We start from the raw sequence: 19,818 nt of genomic DNA, 5'->3' as shown, positions 1-19,818 counted from the left end.
ATCCAGTCTCTGTCGTTCGTTGGCCTTGGTTGGACTAATGAGTATGAAGTACGCACCTTAAAGCAAAGATTCCTCTTTTAACATCGATAAAATGAGTGGCCTAGTATTAAATGTGATGTTTAAACACTTAATTATGTTTGACTTAACTGTAGAGAGACACAATGTACGTACACGGCTTTTGTATGATTTTATGTTTTCTTATTATTACGGTACAATCTCTCAGTGAGTAGTTTATACTGGTGACATGTATCAGTCATATATTCGTACCTCAAGTTTTTTATTATTTGTAATTAAGGAAGTGCATAACAGAATAACCATTTAGAAAGCTACTTTGTAAATGAGGTAGATGGCGTATGTCCAAATCCCGAGGAAGGAAAGAAAGGTGAATGTAAAGAACTCTGCATTGATAGTCATTCCTATCATTCCAAAATACTTCGCGCAATTTGCTTCAAAAGGGAGGTTAAATTCGACAAATCTTATTGGCACATCTGCGCACTCGGTTGACAAATCCGTGGATAGCAAACGGCGGATTGGAAAAACACAAATTTGATCGCGTGCCGGGTTAAGTAGACAGTACACTAGACCACATGCCACACACGCGTTTACAACTAAGGATCTTTGGATTGTTGACATTGAAGTTACAGGAGGATCCAGGAGGTGTTCATGTGACAAGTGGCTACTTCAGATACTAGAAATATTTAATGAGGATATGACTTTTCTGTGAAACTGACAACAGACCTGGTTTGCCCTCGCTATTGTACGTGATTTTTTTCTTTTGTAGGAGAACAGTAGAAAGTGACTATGGCAGATGACACGGTATTCATGGATGAAGAGACTCTATTAACGAAACACCGAAAAGAGAAGAAGGAACTGCAAAGTAATTACCGTATCAAAGAAACATATATTGAATTAAGAAGTTCCACAAACATGAGTTTTTAGTGTAATGTTTTGCATGTCCCTGGAAAGCTCACTCTTGGATAAAATTTGGGGTAGATTCTTTAATTAACCAAGGTGGGCGCACATCATATGATCAGATTTTTATTAACTATGACCGAACAGCAAATCCATGCCTACAAGTTTTAAATTAGAACCTTGTGACCAGGATATGGCACACATTCCAGATCTTAGACATGAGTTGAATCAAATGTATTTTGGTAGCTAAGGATACTTAGGATAATTTGATTTGTTTGTTTTATTTTGTGCTGTTGGGCATTTGTAATTGGCATAATATCAGAGCATGTCATATAAGGTCAAAATGATGTCAACTGAAGATTGATTTTGGTTATTTTTACCTAGGTGTGGTGTTATTGCATTCCTCCAGCGTTTCAAGTAACTTTCCAGACAAGTTACAGGGGGACTTGCATTTTAACATAGAGAGCGCACCACAGTGAGAGCTGGCATTTAGTACTCAACAGATTAAAATGTTATTGGGATACTGTAGCACATGTGACATTGTTGTAACTGGTAACAGCTTCTGTGCTCTCACCCTTTGAGTGTCTCACACCATTTGGTACATTCATTCAACAGAAAAAAGTCATGTAGTTCTGTTATCTAGGAAAGGAATGGGTATTAGGAGCCCTTTTGTAGTGCACCATTGCAAATTGGGTTGGAAGGAGATCAGTTCACAAGAATGGTAAAATGGAAATTAGCGTTTGGCATCATTGGCCAGAAGGCCCCTTACGAGGTAGATCCGGCCGCCTTGGTGCAGGTCTTATTACATTTGACGCCACATTGGGCAATCTGTGTACCAGATGGGGATGAAATGATGATGAAGACAACCAGTCCCTGAGCAGAGGAAGTCCCCGACCCAGCTGGGAATCAAACCTGGGCCCGTAGGATGGCAATCCATCACGCTGACCAGTCAGCTATTGGGGCGAACGGTGACATGTAGCATGCCTACAAAGCAGATTTTGTGGTTTAATGTTCTGCCAACCTGGTCAATATTGTGAATGACATGATCCATAACACAAGCAAATTATTGACTAATGATGTTGTGGCTCCTTGATTCGCTCTGGTTAGATTAGGGTTTTCTGATACACTGCCTGGCAGTTCATGAATTTCTATTGTAGGGAATGGTCTTTATGGTATGTTACACTCAGCATATCACATTATAATTGATCATTGTTCTCTTGTGAACATTATTCCAGTTTTGAGATTACCATGCCATTATTTTCTCTCAGTAAGAGATAGGCAGCATACGTTTGAGGTTTTACAGTTTTTTTTTTGTAATTTATACTTTTTACATTTTTGTGTCATTGTTGTACACAAAACTTTTTACTAAAATTCATATAGAAGCAATCACAATTCTGGGTAATATTGACAATGTTTTTTAACTAGATATTTTACTATGTAGGGCTATTGATACACCTTTTCTGCTGGTATAATGATGAAATCTACTTTCTTTTTTCCAGGTAAAATTCAAGCACTTAAGAAGACAGCAACAAAAGGTGACAAGAAGAAGAAGAAAGAAGTGATGGAGGAAATCGCTGCATTGGAGATGGAATTAGAGAAAAAACAGAATGAGGAATTGGATAAACTAAGAGGAATTACAGAGGTTAAGAATGTGCTAATGTTCAACATTTCATGCAACACATGTTCAATTCATGTAACAGTGGCTTATTTATTTTCATAGGTTAATGGGATGTCAACAGATATGGAAAAGTTGCATTTAGATGACAAACAACCCGAAGAAAAAGTAATGGAAGAGGTGGAGGAGGAAGAAGAAAATTATGGTGGACCAAATCTACAGAAACGTATAACAAAAGCACAAAAAAGGAGAGAGAAAAAAGCAACAAAAGAGAAGGAAAGAGAGAGATTAATAGCAATACAGGAGACAGAAAATGTACATGGAGCTAGAAACATAGAAATGCAGAAGATAAAACAAATTCTGAAAGAGAAGAAATTGATGTTACATGAAATACCGTCTGATGGCAACTGGTAAGTACTACTGTAATGTCTTCATGCAAAATGTTGAAGGCATAACCCTTCTGACATAATTTGATTAACATGGAGATTGGTGAGACCACTTTACTGATTATCTATTTGTAACTTATCTTTGGAAGCATGGCACAACACAGGGTAATTTTTTATAATATTTTTGACTGTATGCAAGCCTTTTTTGGGCGGGAGGGCGGGGGAGAATCAGAATGCAAGCTCCCATCTGACCTAAAAAGAAAATTGGGGTCAATGCTAAGATACTTCCTTTGGAAAAATACATGGCCAACTTCCCCAACCTTGCCCTATTGTATCACACTCAATCCCTGAAGACTTGATTATCAGCAGTAGACCTGTGTTACACATCACTTTTTTTTTTTTTGCGCCAATTTTCTCACTAGCTATTATAAAAACCTGGTTTTGCTCCAGTATTTTCAACTAGTGGTCCTACACCAATGGCTAGTATTGCTATCAATGAGAGCTTCTAAAAAGAGGAGAATAATGGTATGGTATAAAGTTTTTTTTATTGTTTATAGTGGTAATAATGGGAAATTTACAGTTTATGAAGGCTAAGACTGACAGCACTATTAAGTTTCACCTACTTTGCTCATGTAATTATTAGGAAATGGATTAGAATTGCTGCAAGTACTGATGGACTTAACTTCCATGCACTGCTTAGCAACTCTCTTGAGAACGTTCAGTAGTTTCTCAGAAATCAAGACTTCTCCACACAGTGGTGCAGATTTTCTGCTTTATTGTCCATGACAGTATACCTTATAATTATTGGTAGGAAAAATAGTTTTATTATATTGCTGTTTTTGCATTTTATGTTTTGCTGACTTTAGTTTTAATTTTTTGCAAATTTTGGTGTTATTTTGTGACAGCTTATGTCTCAAGTACGTTCTATATTTTTGTCTTATTTTATTATGTTCAGTGTTACGTTGAAATTTATCAGTTACATTACATTTATGACATCACAAATCACATTTATTTCCATTTTTGGGAAAAAGAAATGCACATTCAACCTACAAAGTTGTCATCAGTGGAACAAATATAACTCCACATCCAGTCACTGTTGAAAGTTTTTCAAAACAATGCATTGTTGTAATTTCTAATTTATCTTTCGGGACCTGACACTGCTGGTCCATCAACACTTTGCTTCACTGTAGTGTGAAAACAAATACCTGGAGTCAATATTTTTACATGGAAGATAAACTGCCTTCATTAAAACGGGAGCCATTTGATGATGTGTATTTTTCCTGCTAGCATGGAAAGTTGCTTTTCACAAAATTCTGGAGTGATTTATATCCCTACCCTGCCAGGTATACATAACAGCCTCTTCGCCATGTCAGCAGGATCAGCTGAAAATTGCAGTATGCCATGTTGGCTGTGGCTTGTGATGTAACTGTCTTGTGTTGTGTGATGTCATTGTGGAGTCTTTTAAAATGAATTGTTAGCAGAGGGAATGTTGGAATATATGGTGATAGTGTGGGATGTTTGTATTTTTAAAATGTTTGATAGTGTGGCATTGTACTTAATGCTGTGCATTACCTAGTGTTTGCAGAGTTTGCTTTTTCTGGCGTATCAGTGAGTTATGTTAATGTCATTAATTGGTTACTGATTTCTTTTCAGTTTTGGGAGTTATTAGTGCATCATTTGAAATTTGTTTATCCATGGTGTGAAATTTGTGTTTGTTGTGTAGCGCTTGATATGGGTCTTACGAATAAATTTACTAGTCATTATGTGATACTTTCATTACGCGGCCTCATAGGGAAAAAGAACCCTTTGAATTTCTAAATCTCCTGAATAATAATAATAATTCAAATATAAAGTTCACTATGGAAAAAAGAGGAGGGAGGTCGAATTTCATTTTTGGAGTAGAAAACCTAATGGAACTTAAGGACACAAACTATAGGAGGCCCACTCCTGTGGACAGATACCTTCACAGAAATTCCAATCATCATTCCAAGCAGAATAGAGGAATGATCTAAACATTGATGAACCAGGCTGAAAGATTTTATGACCCACTGTGCTTCAAAGATGAGCTCGATCATTTAAGACTGGCCTTCAGAACAAGTGGCTTCTCTCACAGAGATAAATATAGCACTACCTCTTAAAAGCTTTATTGCTTCTAATAAAAAAGAACCAACTGAACGGAAATTTTCCTTCCATTTGTGAAAACTGACAGGAAACTACTCAGAAAACACAGTAAGTCAACAAGAGGTGCATGTGAATTTTTGAATGCTGCAAAGGACCCACACCTGCCACTTGCCATAGTGGTAGTATATAAAATCCCTTGCACTTGTGGCCAAATGTACGTAGTAGTAGTAGTAGTAGTGGTAGTGGTAGTGGTAGTGGTAGTGGTAGTATGGTATTCTGCCTTATGGCAGGTCTTGTCTTAGGTTAAGCCTCATCCACTTTTGTCTGTCCATAGCCAGTCTTTTCATTTCTGAATGCACTATATGGTGCGGAGACCTGGACACCGAGGAAGGAAGATGAAAGAAGATTGGAGGCACTAGAGATGTGGATTGGGGAAGAATGGAAAAAGTGAAATGGGAAGACAGAGTAAGGAATGAAGAAGTATTAAGGAGAGTTGGTGAAGAAAGAAACATGCTGAAAGTCATCAGAAAGAGAAAATGGAACTGGAATGGACATTGTTTGAGGAGGGTCTGTTTATTGAAGGAAGGAATGGAGGGGAAAAGGGAAGAGGAAAAAGTAGATATGAAATGCTGGACAATATCAAAGGAGGCAAATGTACATAGGAACTACAGAAAAAAAAAATTCATTGACACCCACCTTAACAAACACGAGCAGTTGTCTCCTGGGCAAGACTGATAAATTAGCACTAGCGGATTGCACACTAAGACTGGTATACCATAAATATATTTCTCTGACACTGTGCTTTTAGCAGGATTTAATAATTACTATGCAAGGATGTGCAGACACCATAGAAATTCAGGAGCACAAAAAACAATTTCTACAAAAAAGAAGAGTAATTAAGTTGTGGGCCTTAGGGCCAATAATTGTACTGAATTAATCATTGTCAACCAATCTGTTGTCTGGCTCGAGGTGCTTCAAATTGAATATTCGTAGGTTTGAACACTCTTTGCATTATGTTCCTTAAGCACTGGAATTCCTTGCTGGAAACTGTAGTAAATAGCTTGGTGATACACAATCTACTCAAAAGGCAAAACATATCCTTCAGTTCAAAACTATTTAATGATAGTTTGGAAAAAATACACAAAAGAACTCCATAAAATCTCAATGATGGCTAGGAGTTAATTTGCTGTCAATCTCGGCACCTCAGGCAGCTGATGCAGGGAGGCGTTTGACAGCTGCATCATAATGGTAATTAACACACTCCGCGTGTGCACAACACAACTGACACTGCACTGAGTGAAATGTGGTTCATTCACTACGTCAGCCCCTAGGAGGAAGTGGAGTACCATCCTAATAGCGTTATGGGAAGTGTACTCTCCATCCAGATATTGGTATGTCAACAGCAGTTCTGCAACAGATGGTGGTGGTGATGGTGCTGGTGCAGGTGTTGGTATAGATGGGTTTGGTCACTGAGTGTGAAGTGGTCACTCATTCTGTGGAACATACACTGTTTTTACTCTCAATGGACCAGTATATCTTTTGCTGTAACATCTTGTGGAGGCCAGTGTCTTGTGAAGACCTGATTCTGGTTGTGTGGAGCATGATGTGAGTGCATGTCTGTAGTGCTTGATGCACACAGGTGATACGGGTGCCATCCCTTGAAACTTGGTGTGGGCTGAGTCGGTTTATGTGTTCTCTCAATTTTAGTGTGAAGTTGCTGGTATTGGGACGTAATGATTGTGATGGGTTTGTGCTTCTACAAACTCTCCAGGTAGGTGCAAGGCTTTGGCTTAAACTAGTTTTGTACCTGAAGTGTCTAAATCGGGTTTATATGTTGTTGGAGGCCCAGCAATGTTGTTGGTGCTGACATCCAATCTGAATGCCTTGAGTGAGCAATGCCTGCGCTCAGTGTTACTGTTGCTGACTGAGTAGTAATTGATGGTCTTGTGATGCACTGTGGCTGAGAACATTGTTAGCTGGGAGAACATGTCCAATTTGGATGTGCAAATTGTGTATTTGACATTAGAAAGTTCCCAGCTGGTGAGAATATGTGGTGGTTGATCTTACTCCATTGGCATTCATCATGGTGTGGATCTATTTCCAATGTCCTTTATCTATACTCAGCCACACGAGTTGGTGAGAGAGTAGGCAAACTGTTGACCTGAAGCCCGGATGCCTTAAGTTGAGTAGGTTGTCAAAGGTGGGCATGCAAAGCGCTACCAGTAAGAATGACCTTGATTTACCAGTTGAGAAGTCATAGTATATTTTGGTGCCTGTACATCCACTAATTTCAATTTCAACACTGTCGATTAGTCACTGAGACGTGTCAAAGCTCTTTGTCAGATTTCTGTGCCTCAGCTAGCCAGGTGAAATCCATGGTGTTGGAACTGTTTGAAATGCTATAGATGTGAGACAGACATACGCCCTGTTGTAAATACGCGATACATGCATAATGTTTGCGCTGATTTGTGCTATGTATAAAGAGTTGGAAGTGTTGGCAAGGTCAGCAGTTGTTATTTTGCCAAAATGTGTACATTACTGGTTTATGGTCAATAAAAATTGTGAACACCGTTGATTCCAGTTGTGGGTGGAAGTATTTTATCATCTGACATATTGTAAGGTAAGCTCTCCAGTTCTGCTGAAATGTTGAGAGTGAGAGTGTATGGGAGAAGAAAGCCAAAGGTTCTGCATCAAAAGCCAAAAATGATGTCAATCCAGTGGATTGGTAAAGTCCCATTGATTTTCAGGCCGCCGAGTGCTGTGATAGGTTCTTGTAATACTGCTTAGTGTGGCAAATGTCAGCAGTAGAAATTTAGAATTCTGAGAAAAAGCCTTAACTCCCAAGCAATAAGTGGGCTTGCAATCTACAGAATGGTGTATACTTTCCCAGGCACAGGAAGTGAGCCTTCAGATGATATTCTGTGTCCTAAAGAGTCGGTTTGTGGCTGTCCAAAAATGCACTTGGCTGTTTTTAGCACTATGCTGTATTTATTTAGCAGTTCCAAAACTTGTATCACATATTGCTCATCTTGTTCTATGTTTGACAAGAAGATGGGGTATCGTTTAAATATGAGAAACAGAAGGTTGGTCCTTGCAGTGCCGCATCTATAATTTGCTGCCAAGTTTATGCCTTTCGCATCTCGAGCATCATATACAGGCACTCAAACAAACAAAATACGGTAATGATTGCCGTGTTTGGGGAACGTCTTCCTCTGCTGTGGGTCTCTGAGTATGCAACTTAGCACAGTCCAGCACACTAAAAATTGTCAGGCCATGTAATGCATAGTTGTAATCTTCCATTATAGGAACAGGAATCCAATTTGAACATTTAGGGCTTGGTAATCTCCACTCTAATGTCTTGCATCGTTTTTCTGTTGCATGAGATGTAAAGGGGAGGACCTCGGACTACCGGGTGGAAGCATAATTCCCTCTGTCTGCATGACGTCAAATTCTGCTTTGACAATCGCTAATTGATCTGGAGCCAGATGTCGTGGTTGACAGGACACTGACAGGCCATTTGTGGTCTTGATGAGACAAATACTGTCGTGACATACCTCTTTTGGTGCTCCTGGAGGTTGTCAAACCTGGGAATTGTTATAGTAGTCATGCAGTCTGCTGTGCAGAGACAGAAGCCAGACATCGCCATGCTGTTTATACCTTCAACCAATCACACATTTGTCATATCCAGTAGTGAGTGGTAATATGATGACAGATGAGCACTGATGATGGGCTCAGTGACGTCCACAATCATGAAATCCCATATGAAAGTATGGTGTAGCTCCTGGTCTAGTTATTGCCACTGGGTGCTGCAGGGCGGTATTGAAGTTGTTCATGGGAAACAGGCGGAAGAGTGTTGCTGGCATACAACAATGTAGCCATCTCCGAGGAAGGATGCACAAATTTGATTCGGTATCCAATGAGATATTTGTAGCCTGACTTCTCGTCGCTGACAAAAAGGCGCTGTTAGCACACACAGGGCGATGTGCGCTTGTGTGCCTGGTCCCCAAATCTCCTGTACTACCAGCAATGAGTGTGATGTTCTCATCCATATGTCAACAAAGTAGTAGAGGAACGATTCCCAGATCTCCTGCATACTGGCATCTGTTGATGCTGCTGTCTTGCTGGGATGGTAACTCATTGATCCTCTTTGTAAGGGTCTCAATGTTAGCCACTAGATTGTTGTAATCTGCTCTTGTGACCAGTGTTGACACTAGGCTGTGACACATTGCAATTGATGCACTAGTGAGGCAGAGAACATTATTGAAGGAACTGGATTACTCTGTGTCGTCAATGTGCTATGTAGTGACCAACGTACTAATCTGGGCATAGTGTCCACAATTCTGTCGGCAACCTGATCCTGAGCCATCTCCGTCGTTGACGCTATTATGACTTTCAGTGGCGGTGGCAGACAACCATTCCACAACGTGTGCAGCAGGTTGTCTGCCATTGTCACAGAGTTCTCCTCAATACGCAACTGCCATAAAAATTGGAAGGTTTCTGGTCCCTTATATCTTCCTTGGTTAACGCTTTCCAGAGACTTTCCTCCTGTGATGCAGAAACCTATCAGATCAAGTCTGCTTTTAGTTTTTCATTATTGTTTTTGAAAAATGTGTTTACAGTGAATCGTGTTGGTCGTGTAAGATATCAGTGGAAATGGCAGAAGGAAACAAGACTAAACACTAAAATGGCCTCACATATTGTCATTGCGTGAAACAAAACCAGCAACCAGGATGCAGTAAGACATTTTATTATTGACTAGTTTTGACCAGTATGTCTGGCCTTCCTCAGAATAACAACCTGTGTTGAAATTTGTAGCCGGTAGACCAAACCTGGGAGCTGCAATTTGTGAACAGCACGTGATGACTAGTGCTTTATTCATTTGCTTCCAAGGTCTACTAAATGGTGGCATTAGCATCTAGTACCTACTATTTTAAAATGTTTTGAGATGTAGCAGTGTTTTAACTTTTGTGTTTATTGTTTAAACTACATTTGCACATGTTGTTTAAGGTTTGTAATAACATTTGAGCAAATTCGTGTAAGATACATAATGTAAAATTTCTTAATAACACCTTATGGGCAAAATGTTCATAGTTGTACTAAGTGACAAGTTGTATAGCTTACTAGTGTTGTAAAGGAATGCATGGTATGTTTCAGATTATACAGGAGAAGTTGTTAAGGTCTTTCTGGATATTCAGCATTTTTATTCTCTTACCCTCCATTTTATTTTTTCATTTTTTGTGTTAAATATTCTTATTCCTATCTTTTAGCAGCACAAAGTGCACACTTTGACAAGACATAAGCCTATGCAAATTCACTTGCACATTGGCATCTCTGCTGTAGTCTTTCTTTCATTGAAGCCCCTATGCTTCTTTTAGCCTTTTGACTTTTAATTCAATGGGTGTAATGGCACACAAAAAATTAAGGACTACAATTTTTAACACAGGTTGTTATTCTGAGGAAGGCCAGACGTACTGGTTTTGTTTTAAATTTACCAGACATAATCAAAAGGAACTGTTTGGACAACATGAATTAAAGTTTATATGTTGTTTACATTTGGTTGTGTGAGCAAGGTGCCACAGACTTTCCATTCCATGCCAGGTAGGACGAATTTCCGTGGTGCAGAGAACATTGTTGTCGGATTTTATGAGAAAGCATCCCACACTAGCGATTCACAGGACCTGATGGAGTGAAAGAAAAACAGTGACTTCTAAAATTTCCTGGCCACTGAGAATGCGTTTCCATGTGTGTATAATAACATTTATGAACTCACTTTCTACTCTGATGTATCCCAGTGACTCTTCAGTAAAACCTAATTACTAAAACCAAAACTAAAAATCACTTAATATTTCAAGAATAACGGATCATTTGTGCAATCAAAGCAGACCAAACCAAATGAACGGCCTTACCAACACCTCACCATCTCTCGGTACAATTGATGAGCAATGAGCAGGCAAACAGATCATTAAGAGGCCACAGTAGCATGCAAAACAGCTACCGAACTGAAAATCATGTCACTGCCTAGGCTAACCTATGGAAGCGAACAGTATAGATGATACAGGATAGGGCTACAGATTTTGTTGGGATCACTATTGTTATCATACTGAGTTAGTCGTCATTGACCAATCTGGCTAGCCTGAGGTGCATGGAAATTAGTATTCATGAGTGTGAACTGTCTTTTCATTTTATTCCGTATGGACTGGAATTCTCTGCCAGAGACTATAGTAAATAGTTTGGTGATATGCAGTCTATTCAAAAGAAAAAACTTGTCCATCTCTAAACCATGTAATGGCAATTTGTCATTGATTTCAACGCCTGTGGTGGCTGGTGAAGAAAGCCATGTGACAGCTTCATTGTGATGGTAATTAACATGTGCACACACAACACAGCTGACGCTCCTCTATACTGCAAATTCCACAGCATACATCAGTGCGACTCTGTGATCTTGGGTAGCAATCTGGTGATGTACTGAACTGACCATTGTGTGGATGCATATAAACAGTTTGGCTTGCTGAGCCCATTTGAGTCATCAACAACTTACTGATTTGTTAAAGCTGGCATTGGAAGACAGTGTGTTAGACAGAGAGCCGTGCCTTGAACCACAGCCTAATGCCCATTACACAAATATCTGTTGATGAAAGTTGCTGCCCTTCAAACCAGGGACGAGTACTTGTGGCAGTGCCATAGCAGCAATATTTGGAGGTCTTATCAGTTTGGGTTCCTGGTTCCGGTTAGCCATGTGGGGTATTGTTGTGTTAACTTATTTGTGGTGTATTGTTCTCATGAAACAAGTGTCAGTGATAGATGTTTGTTTGATTGATTTTCTTTTAGTTGTGAGGTGTGTTTGGAGTTCATAAACTGTAGAGTGGACTTTGAGGGAAGTAGGGTAGAGAATGATGAGTCTGCATTGAGGAAGGGTGTGGGAAGGGTGATCGTTCAGTGGGAACGTGGGAGTGAGTGGTGTGGGGAGGGGGGGGGGGGAGGAGGTGGTTGTTATTACCAGACGTGAGAATTCTCATGTGGTCTTTAGGGTGGAGGAAAGGAGCACAAAACAATTTTTGCTTTAGTTAATTGAAGAGTATATTGTAGAGGGTTTGACTAGTGTTGTAGATTCTTGTTCTTCAAACTGGGAGTTAGGACAGGGGATATTGACATTTATAGGTGAACCATAGTGTAGAGTTGGAAGATTACGCAGTGATGGCTTGTACCAATACTATAGAGGGTTATTGTGGGGCTGTGAAGTCTGTTGTAGGGTAAGAGATGTGGTGCCCTTCTGCTCTATAGTATCACCTTAATGAGTGTTTTGGAGGAAGAGTTTGCCAGAAAATTGTCCTTTTCAGTGTCTTTTGAAGCTTGTTGGCAACCCGAATGTTGTTGGTTAACTTCATGGGGGAGGGGGATTATTTGATGTGGTTTAAGGTATTGTGGTAGGGAGAAATTAGATTTGTCTTAATATGTTCTGTATTTATTTTGTTTTATATTTACAAAGGTATGAATTTGATTTTTATTGTAAGAAAGGTAGCAGGTTTGTTGATGTATGTAATTTTGAGATATGGGTAGCTAAATTTATGTTGAAATAGGTTTTTTATGGTTTGAGTTGGTAGTTGAAGTTGTTATTTAGTAGTTTATAGTTGTGGGTATTGTGGAGCGTGTTGTAGCTTTTTGGTCTGATTAGACTTTGAGAATACTTAGTTCTACTAGTTGTGGTTTGTTGGTATTAAGGACTTCATTTTTTTTTAGATATATAGGTCAAGTGAATTTTCTGGTACTATATTTTTATTGATCTGTGATATTGTGGATGTCATTTGAACTATATAGGCAAGTGAAGTTTCTGATATCTATTTCTTTTTTTGTTTGTTGCTGAGGTTTTCACTTGTTTGATTTTTCCATTAGTGTTCGTTGTGGTACATCTTGATTATTAATATTGTTGTGTATTTAGTTTGTCCCTGCCCAAAACCCTCCGATTCATGTGCTTATTCCAGTAGTTCATTGTTGTTTCTGCAATTAATTTATTTTTGTGTTTTTGTATTCTGGCGTGTATGTGAGATGTCATGGTGGCCACATATTGTCTAAGCTTTAAGTAGGGGTATCGGCCATCTTGATGACATTATGGGTCAAAGCTGATGTGTGATATTGCAGTTTTCAGCAATCCCTATCATTATTAGTGGAATTCATTATTCCACAGTTGAGAGGAGAACTTAGAGCACTGGATTCTTTTTAACATCATTTGGACATGTAGATTCGTGGAGTGAATAGTTCTGTTAGCTTCATTCCAAGTAACAATGTTCATTGTAAAGCTGTGTTGAAAGTAGTAGTGTACTGCAAACAAAACTCGTGTTTTTACAGATAAAAAAATGTAATCAAGTAAACATTAAGCCACCAATAGGAGATAAAGAACTGCCATTTAATATAACTGAGAAGGTAGTAGCATTTTCAAAGCAACAGCTTTATTCCTAATTTACTCAATTAAATTTAGCCAGCATAAGCATGAATAACAGTAGGCAATGTATTGATAGTGCATTGTTAATGTACATGTAGACTTATTCCAAATACCTGGGGTTCTCATTCTTGTAGGGATTTCTAGAAAACAGTGAATGAATTAATGTGTGAATGAACAAATGAACACAGACTTGCATGGGGTATGTGACATTACAATTTGTAGTGTTTCCTCCACCAAAAGCATACAGCTCTAGCTGAAAGTTATAACTGTTGGATACCTCTGCCTAACATATTTCTCCCCTTGAGTTTTAGGAACTTACTGCTTTCATTTTCAAAATTTTGTTTTCTCACTATAATTGACTCACCTTCAATCCATGTTAACTTTGAATAAAAGTAACAGGTTTATGCACCAGTGTCACATTTCTCAGCATTTTTGCACAACAAATCACACCCAAAATGATGCATTTCCTGGAAAAGTATTGTTTCTGGTAAACTTGTTGTGCAGAAGGGTCAGAAAACATCTAGGCGGCAATTCTGTACATGGGATGAGCAGCAATTCTGTATATGGGAAATGAATGGTAATTTTAAGGTTAGATGAGAACCTCAGCCCTGAGGAAAAAGTAAGGATACAGTTTTGACATTAAATAATCACCAGTGATCACATCCACAGCTGAATGGCTAGTGTCACTGCCTTTGGTGCAAGATGACCTGGGTTTGATTTCTGGTACCTTCTCAGATTTTTTTTGTGGTGTAGAGAGGCCTGGAATGAGGTCAGCTCGGTCTCGTCTGAATAAAGAAACGACAGAAATAATGGCAAGAGTGATTAGTGGCTTTTGATCACATGTCCTATCATAGATGGCCAGGAATAGTTTCCAAACATGGCAGTCTGTGTCCATATTGTCCCAGTCTGTTTGATGTTCACATTTTCCAGACTTTAGTTTACCATTGTTCCTGAACAGATTTCCAGTGATCTGCCTCACTTCAAAATCACCATCCCTCCTCAAACAGCGTACAGCTCTAGCTGAAAGTTATAACTGTTGGATACATCCTTGATTTACTATTAATACTTCTACTTGAGTAGTTCCAAATGCTCCAGGTGACCTCGAAAACACTTCGCTTCATATATCTGAGGAGTGCTTTTGTGTTGCAGATCCATCAATAGAACAGTAATTAGGTTAGTTACAATTTACTAAGATGCAATGAAAAGGTTCTTCTCTACTCTAAATAAACATTTGAAGTATCTAGATATGACTCCTGCCAATAGAAATTCCTTCTAATTTTAGAATAGGATCCTTAAGTAAGAAATGTCCCATCTTCAGCAGCAAGAAAATTATATGTCAGTTTATTACTGCTACAGCAGTGAGAAAGCATCATCCAATTTTGCATTCATTATGATCTTAGAACATTTTGTGTCTGCGAGAACCTGTATTAAAAATTGCTTAACCTCAAAATTTGTTGATCGAGTAAAACAGTTGTTGGCAAGCAACTCTAAGGCACTTGTTGCACCTCAGCCATATTAGGCTTGCCCACATACACAGGGGCTGCAAATGTCAAAGGTTATTTCTCTACACCCTCATGAGAATTTCACTGAACTGGTTTGACCAATCCTTTTAAATATCTGTTGCCTATGGTGGACTTGCAGCAGGTGTTAACATTCAGTTAATTATGGGATACCAAGAGGATAGTCCTCCCAATGAGCTTTCAAATAAAATAGAATTAAATTAAAAAAAGAATAACACTTCAGTGTGTAGTAATTGGTTAGTGGGTATTAGGCAAGAATAAAGTAACTTTGATAAAGGTTCCACATTTGTCATGTACAAAATATTTAAAGGAATAATAGGCAAAATAAGGTATGAAAAGCGTATGTAATGTCAAGCTTCTGCTTGAGACTGCTGCTGCTCAATAGGCAAAGAAAATCAGAAAGAAAAGAAAAAATAAGAGGAGGGAAACTGGGTGAAAGGAAACAGCATGACTGTCATATTTTTTACTTTATGAACAACAGCAGTAGTAGCTCAGTTTTGATCACCCACCATCCATTTTAGTCAACACAAAATCATATTTAATACCACACAGAACTGTGGGACCACAGAATAATTGTTGAGAGATAGCTGTGAGTGTAGCAATATTATAGTCAACCTCAACATTATAAAGTTGTCTGTAGGAAGCCACCTATAAACATGATAAACAGAATGGTGTGGCTGTATCTTGCTGTAGCAATATACATAACACTGAGATGGCACCTGCTGCTTGCCATTTATATAACAATCACGCCACCTAATAGTATGAGGAAGTGCACCAGTAACGCTAGTAGGAGGCTCTCCTATTAGAATTCACATGCAACGGTTCACACAACAGCTGGACTACCTATTAAGCACCTAGAGAAAGGCGCACAGACACAAGATATTGTGTAGAGGACCCATGGTGGCTGCAAAAAGATTAAACTGCCTCTTAGCAAATATGATAACTCCATAACTTTTTATCTAAATATAAGGGACACTCAAATGAAAATGAAAGAGAAGGGAAAAAGTAAGTAAACTGTTAATTATTCTAAAAGTAATCACCATAGATGTTAATACATTTATTGCACTGTGGAACAAGATGGTCAATGCCTTTGTGGAAGAATGTTTGTGCTTGCCTGCGGAACCATGACTGTTCCGAGGGGTGCACTTCTTCATTCGAAGCCAATCAATGGCCACAAATGTGTATGTCTTCAGGGCTCCAAAAATATGGAAAAAATATGGAAATCACTTTGGGAATTATCAGTATTGTGTAGAGTATGTTTAAGGGCTGTCAAGTAAAACTTCTGCAGCATAGTCGGACAATCTTGGCAACATTTGGGCTGCCCACATTTTGGCTTTTTTCCTCACAGTGGTATAAATGCATTAAGAGTTACAATGATTACTTTTGAAATAATGAATAGTTTACTTTATTTTTTCATCTCTCTCATTTTCATTTGACTGTTCTATCTACTGTATATATCATCAGGGCTTAATTTATGCCTACACCTAGAGCAAATATGCAACAGTTTATCAGCAGCTAGCTGACCAGAGTGGCCGAGTGGTTCTAGGCACTTCGGTCTGGAACTGCGCAACCACTACGGTCGCAGGTTCGAATCCTGCCTCGGGCATGGATGTGTGTGATGTCCTTAGGTTAGTTAGGTTTAAGTAGTTCTAAGTTCTAGGGGACTGATGACCACAGATGTTAAGTCCCATAGTGCTCAGAGCCATTTGAACCATTTTTTATCAGCAGCTGCATATGCAATAGCAGAGACAGAACATGACCTTACTGTTATTTATGTGGGTTAAAGGTCATGGAGATACTGCCAAAGATTCATTAATGGCTGACTGTACAGTGTATATCTCTTTCCAGAAAAATAAAACCTATTGATATTGCCAAAAGTTGAGAAGCAATTTATTCCTTTGTAGACCCTCTGGGTCCTTTCCTCAGTATCTTCATCTCTAGGGCACTTCTGGGCACTCGATAGATAGCACTGCTTTTATGTAAACTGTTGTAACATACTGACCTCGAGTCACTAGAAGTGCATGAATTCTAATAAGCCAGTGTTACTGTAGGAGGCATACTGGAAGCACACTCATCTGTTTCTAGTTGATGTGAGCTCTATAAATGCGATGTGCAGCAGCCACCAACTTAGTGTTCTGTAAATTGCTACAGCAAGATGCTGCTTTGCTGTTTCGTTCAGTATGTTTATAGATGGTGTTCTCCCATTTAAAAACTACTCTATGATGTTGGTTTCAATTGTTCCATGGTCTTGTAGTTTTGCGCAGTATTAAATTTGATTTTGCATTGACTAAAATTGATGTTCATGGTGGTCAAAATTAGGTTACTTCACAATTTTCTTCACTTTTAAGATGTGGTATGTTGAGAGATCTTAACTAATGCTGTGCTTCTGGGTGTACAACAGATTTCTTGTTTTGATCATATGCAAATATAATGCATACAGGATTCTTAGCTATTATAGGTATATACAAAATGGAATAGTAGAGAACAATCCTAATAAACACAGATCCAGAAATCAAAGATATCTCAAATACATTGTACATACAAATACAGTCATGCCAGTGTTATCTACATCTACATTTATACTCCGCAAGCCACCCAACGGTGTGTGGCACAGGGCACTTTACGTGCCACTGAAATTACCTCCCTTTTCTGTTCCAGTCGTGTATGGTTCGCGGGAAGAACGACTGCCGGAAAGTCTCCGTGCACGCTCGATTCTCTCTAATTTTACATTCGTGATCTCCTCGGGAGATATAAGTAGGGGGGAGCAATATATTCGATACCTCATCCAGAAACACACCCTCTCGAAACCTGGACAGCAAGCTACACCGTGATGCAGAGTGCCTCTCTTGAAGAGTCTGCCACTTGAGTTTGCCAAACATCTCCGTAACGCTATCACGCTTACCAAATAACCCTATGACAAAATGGGCCACTCTTCTTTGGATCTTCTCTATCTTCTCCGTCAACCCGACTGGGTACGGATCCCACACTGATGAGCAATACTCAAGTATAGGTCGAACGAGTGTTTTGTAAGCCACCTCCTTTGTTGATGGACTACATTTTCTAAGGACTCTCCCAACGAATCTCAACCTGGTACCTGCCTTACCAACGATTAATTTTATATGATCATTCCACTTCAAATTCTTCCGCACGCATACTCCCAGATATTTTCCAGAAGTAACTGCTACCAGTGTTTGTTCCGCTATCATATAATCATACAATAAAGGATCCTTCTTTCTATGTATTCCCAATACATTACATTTGTCTATGTTAATGGTCAGTTGCCACTCCCTGCACCAAGTGCCGATCCGCTGCAGATCTTCCTGCATTTCGCTACAATTTCTAATGCTGCAACTTCTCTGTGTACTACAGCTTCATCCGCGAAAAGCCGCATGGAACTTCTGACACTATCTACTAGGTCATTTACATATATTGTGAAAAGCAATGGTCCCATAACACTCCCCTGTGGCACGCCAGAGGTTACTTTAACGTCTGTAGACGTCTCTCCATTGAGAACAACATGCTGTGTTCTGTTTGCTCTTCAATCCAGCTGCACAGCTGGTCTGATATTCCGTAGGCTCTTACTTTGTTTATCAGGTGACAGTGCGGAACTGTATCGAACACCTTCCGGAAGTCAAGGAAAATAGCATCTACCTGGGAGCCTGTATCTAATATTTTCTGGGTCTCGTGAACAAATAAAGCGAGTTGGGTCTCACATGATCGCTGTTTCCGGAATCCATGTTGATTCCTACAGAGTAGACTCTGGGTTTCCAGAAACGACATGATACGCGAGCAAAAAAACATGTTCTAAAATTCTGCAACAGATCGACGTCAGAGATATAGGTCTATAGTTTTGCGCATCTGCTCGACGACCCTTCGTGAAGACTGGGACTACCTGTGCTCTTTTCCAATCATTTGGAACCTTCCGTTCCTCTAGAGACTTGCGGTACATGGCTGTTAGAAGGGGGGCAAGTTCTTTCATGTACTCTGTGTAGATAACATCCAAAGCTATGTTTGCTTCAGAACAATGCAAATGAGGTGTAAATTACAAAATGATAATCTGCCGTTGTTTGATTTTATCATTATTCTAGATTCCAAAGTACTGAAAAAAAAGTGTTTCAGTAACAAATGTTGGTTGTGGCTTGCCAGTATCGTGGCCTCCCATGTCCCATCACTTGAACCATATTAAAACAGCTTTGGTGTTCTCCGACCAAAATAAATAAACTGATGAAAATGAAAGGTTACTACTCACCTCTCAGGGGAGGTATTGCCCTTAGACATTAGCCATGTGCGTGCTTTGAGTAACAACTTTTTTGATCGAAAGCTAATAGTTTAGTAGTCTTTTCATTGTATATGTCTGCAACTCAACACCTCTATGTGGTGGCAGTCTATACTTTTCATTGTATTATTGTTCCATCCTTGTCTGTTCACTTGTTGTAATGTGTTTGTCCTCAAGTGCACATCCTCAGATTTGCTCCTTCAGGACTCTGTTGTAAGGTGTTCATGTACTCATTCATAATATTTCATCTCTGGGGGAAATGTTGGTTCCTGTACATATATTTATGAGAATCATTTGCTTGTTTCTTTGCTCTCTACACACTCCTTTCATTTGTACATATAATAGTCGAACACCCTGTGTAATGCTGTCTACATGGAAGTGTGTTTGGTTACATTTAACTATCCAGATTTCAAGATTTAACACTAGATAAAACTATCTGTAGAGCTGCTAAAGCAACTTCTTTGTGCACTCTAGGAAGCATGAAACACACAGGGTTTCAAACAGGGTGGTTTTTATTACTAGGTACCAGGTCACTCAGGAAAGGGAACAGA

General features: G+C 39.2%; 1 protein-coding gene across 1 annotated transcript in view; it reads left to right on the top strand.

Annotated features, from left to right (window-relative positions):
• Window positions 1–610: 610 nt before the first annotated feature.
• Window positions 611–19,818, top strand: part of LOC126162206 (deubiquitinase OTUD6B) — a 53,225-nt gene continuing 34,017 nt past the window's right edge. The window contains exons 1-3 of the mRNA XM_049918550.1: window positions 611–877; window positions 2,412–2,554; window positions 2,633–2,937. Coding sequence (XP_049774507.1) covers window positions 802–877; window positions 2,412–2,554; window positions 2,633–2,937 — 524 coding nt within the window. The 5' untranslated portion in view covers window positions 611–801. The remainder of the gene's footprint in view (window positions 878–2,411; window positions 2,555–2,632; window positions 2,938–19,818) is intronic.

The sequence above is a fragment of the Schistocerca cancellata genome, chromosome 2 (genome assembly GCF_023864275.1).
Source record: "Schistocerca cancellata isolate TAMUIC-IGC-003103 chromosome 2, iqSchCanc2.1, whole genome shotgun sequence".
Lineage (NCBI taxonomy): Eukaryota > Metazoa > Arthropoda > Insecta > Orthoptera > Acrididae > Schistocerca > Schistocerca cancellata.
This window is presented reverse-complemented; position numbering and strand designations above follow the sequence as displayed.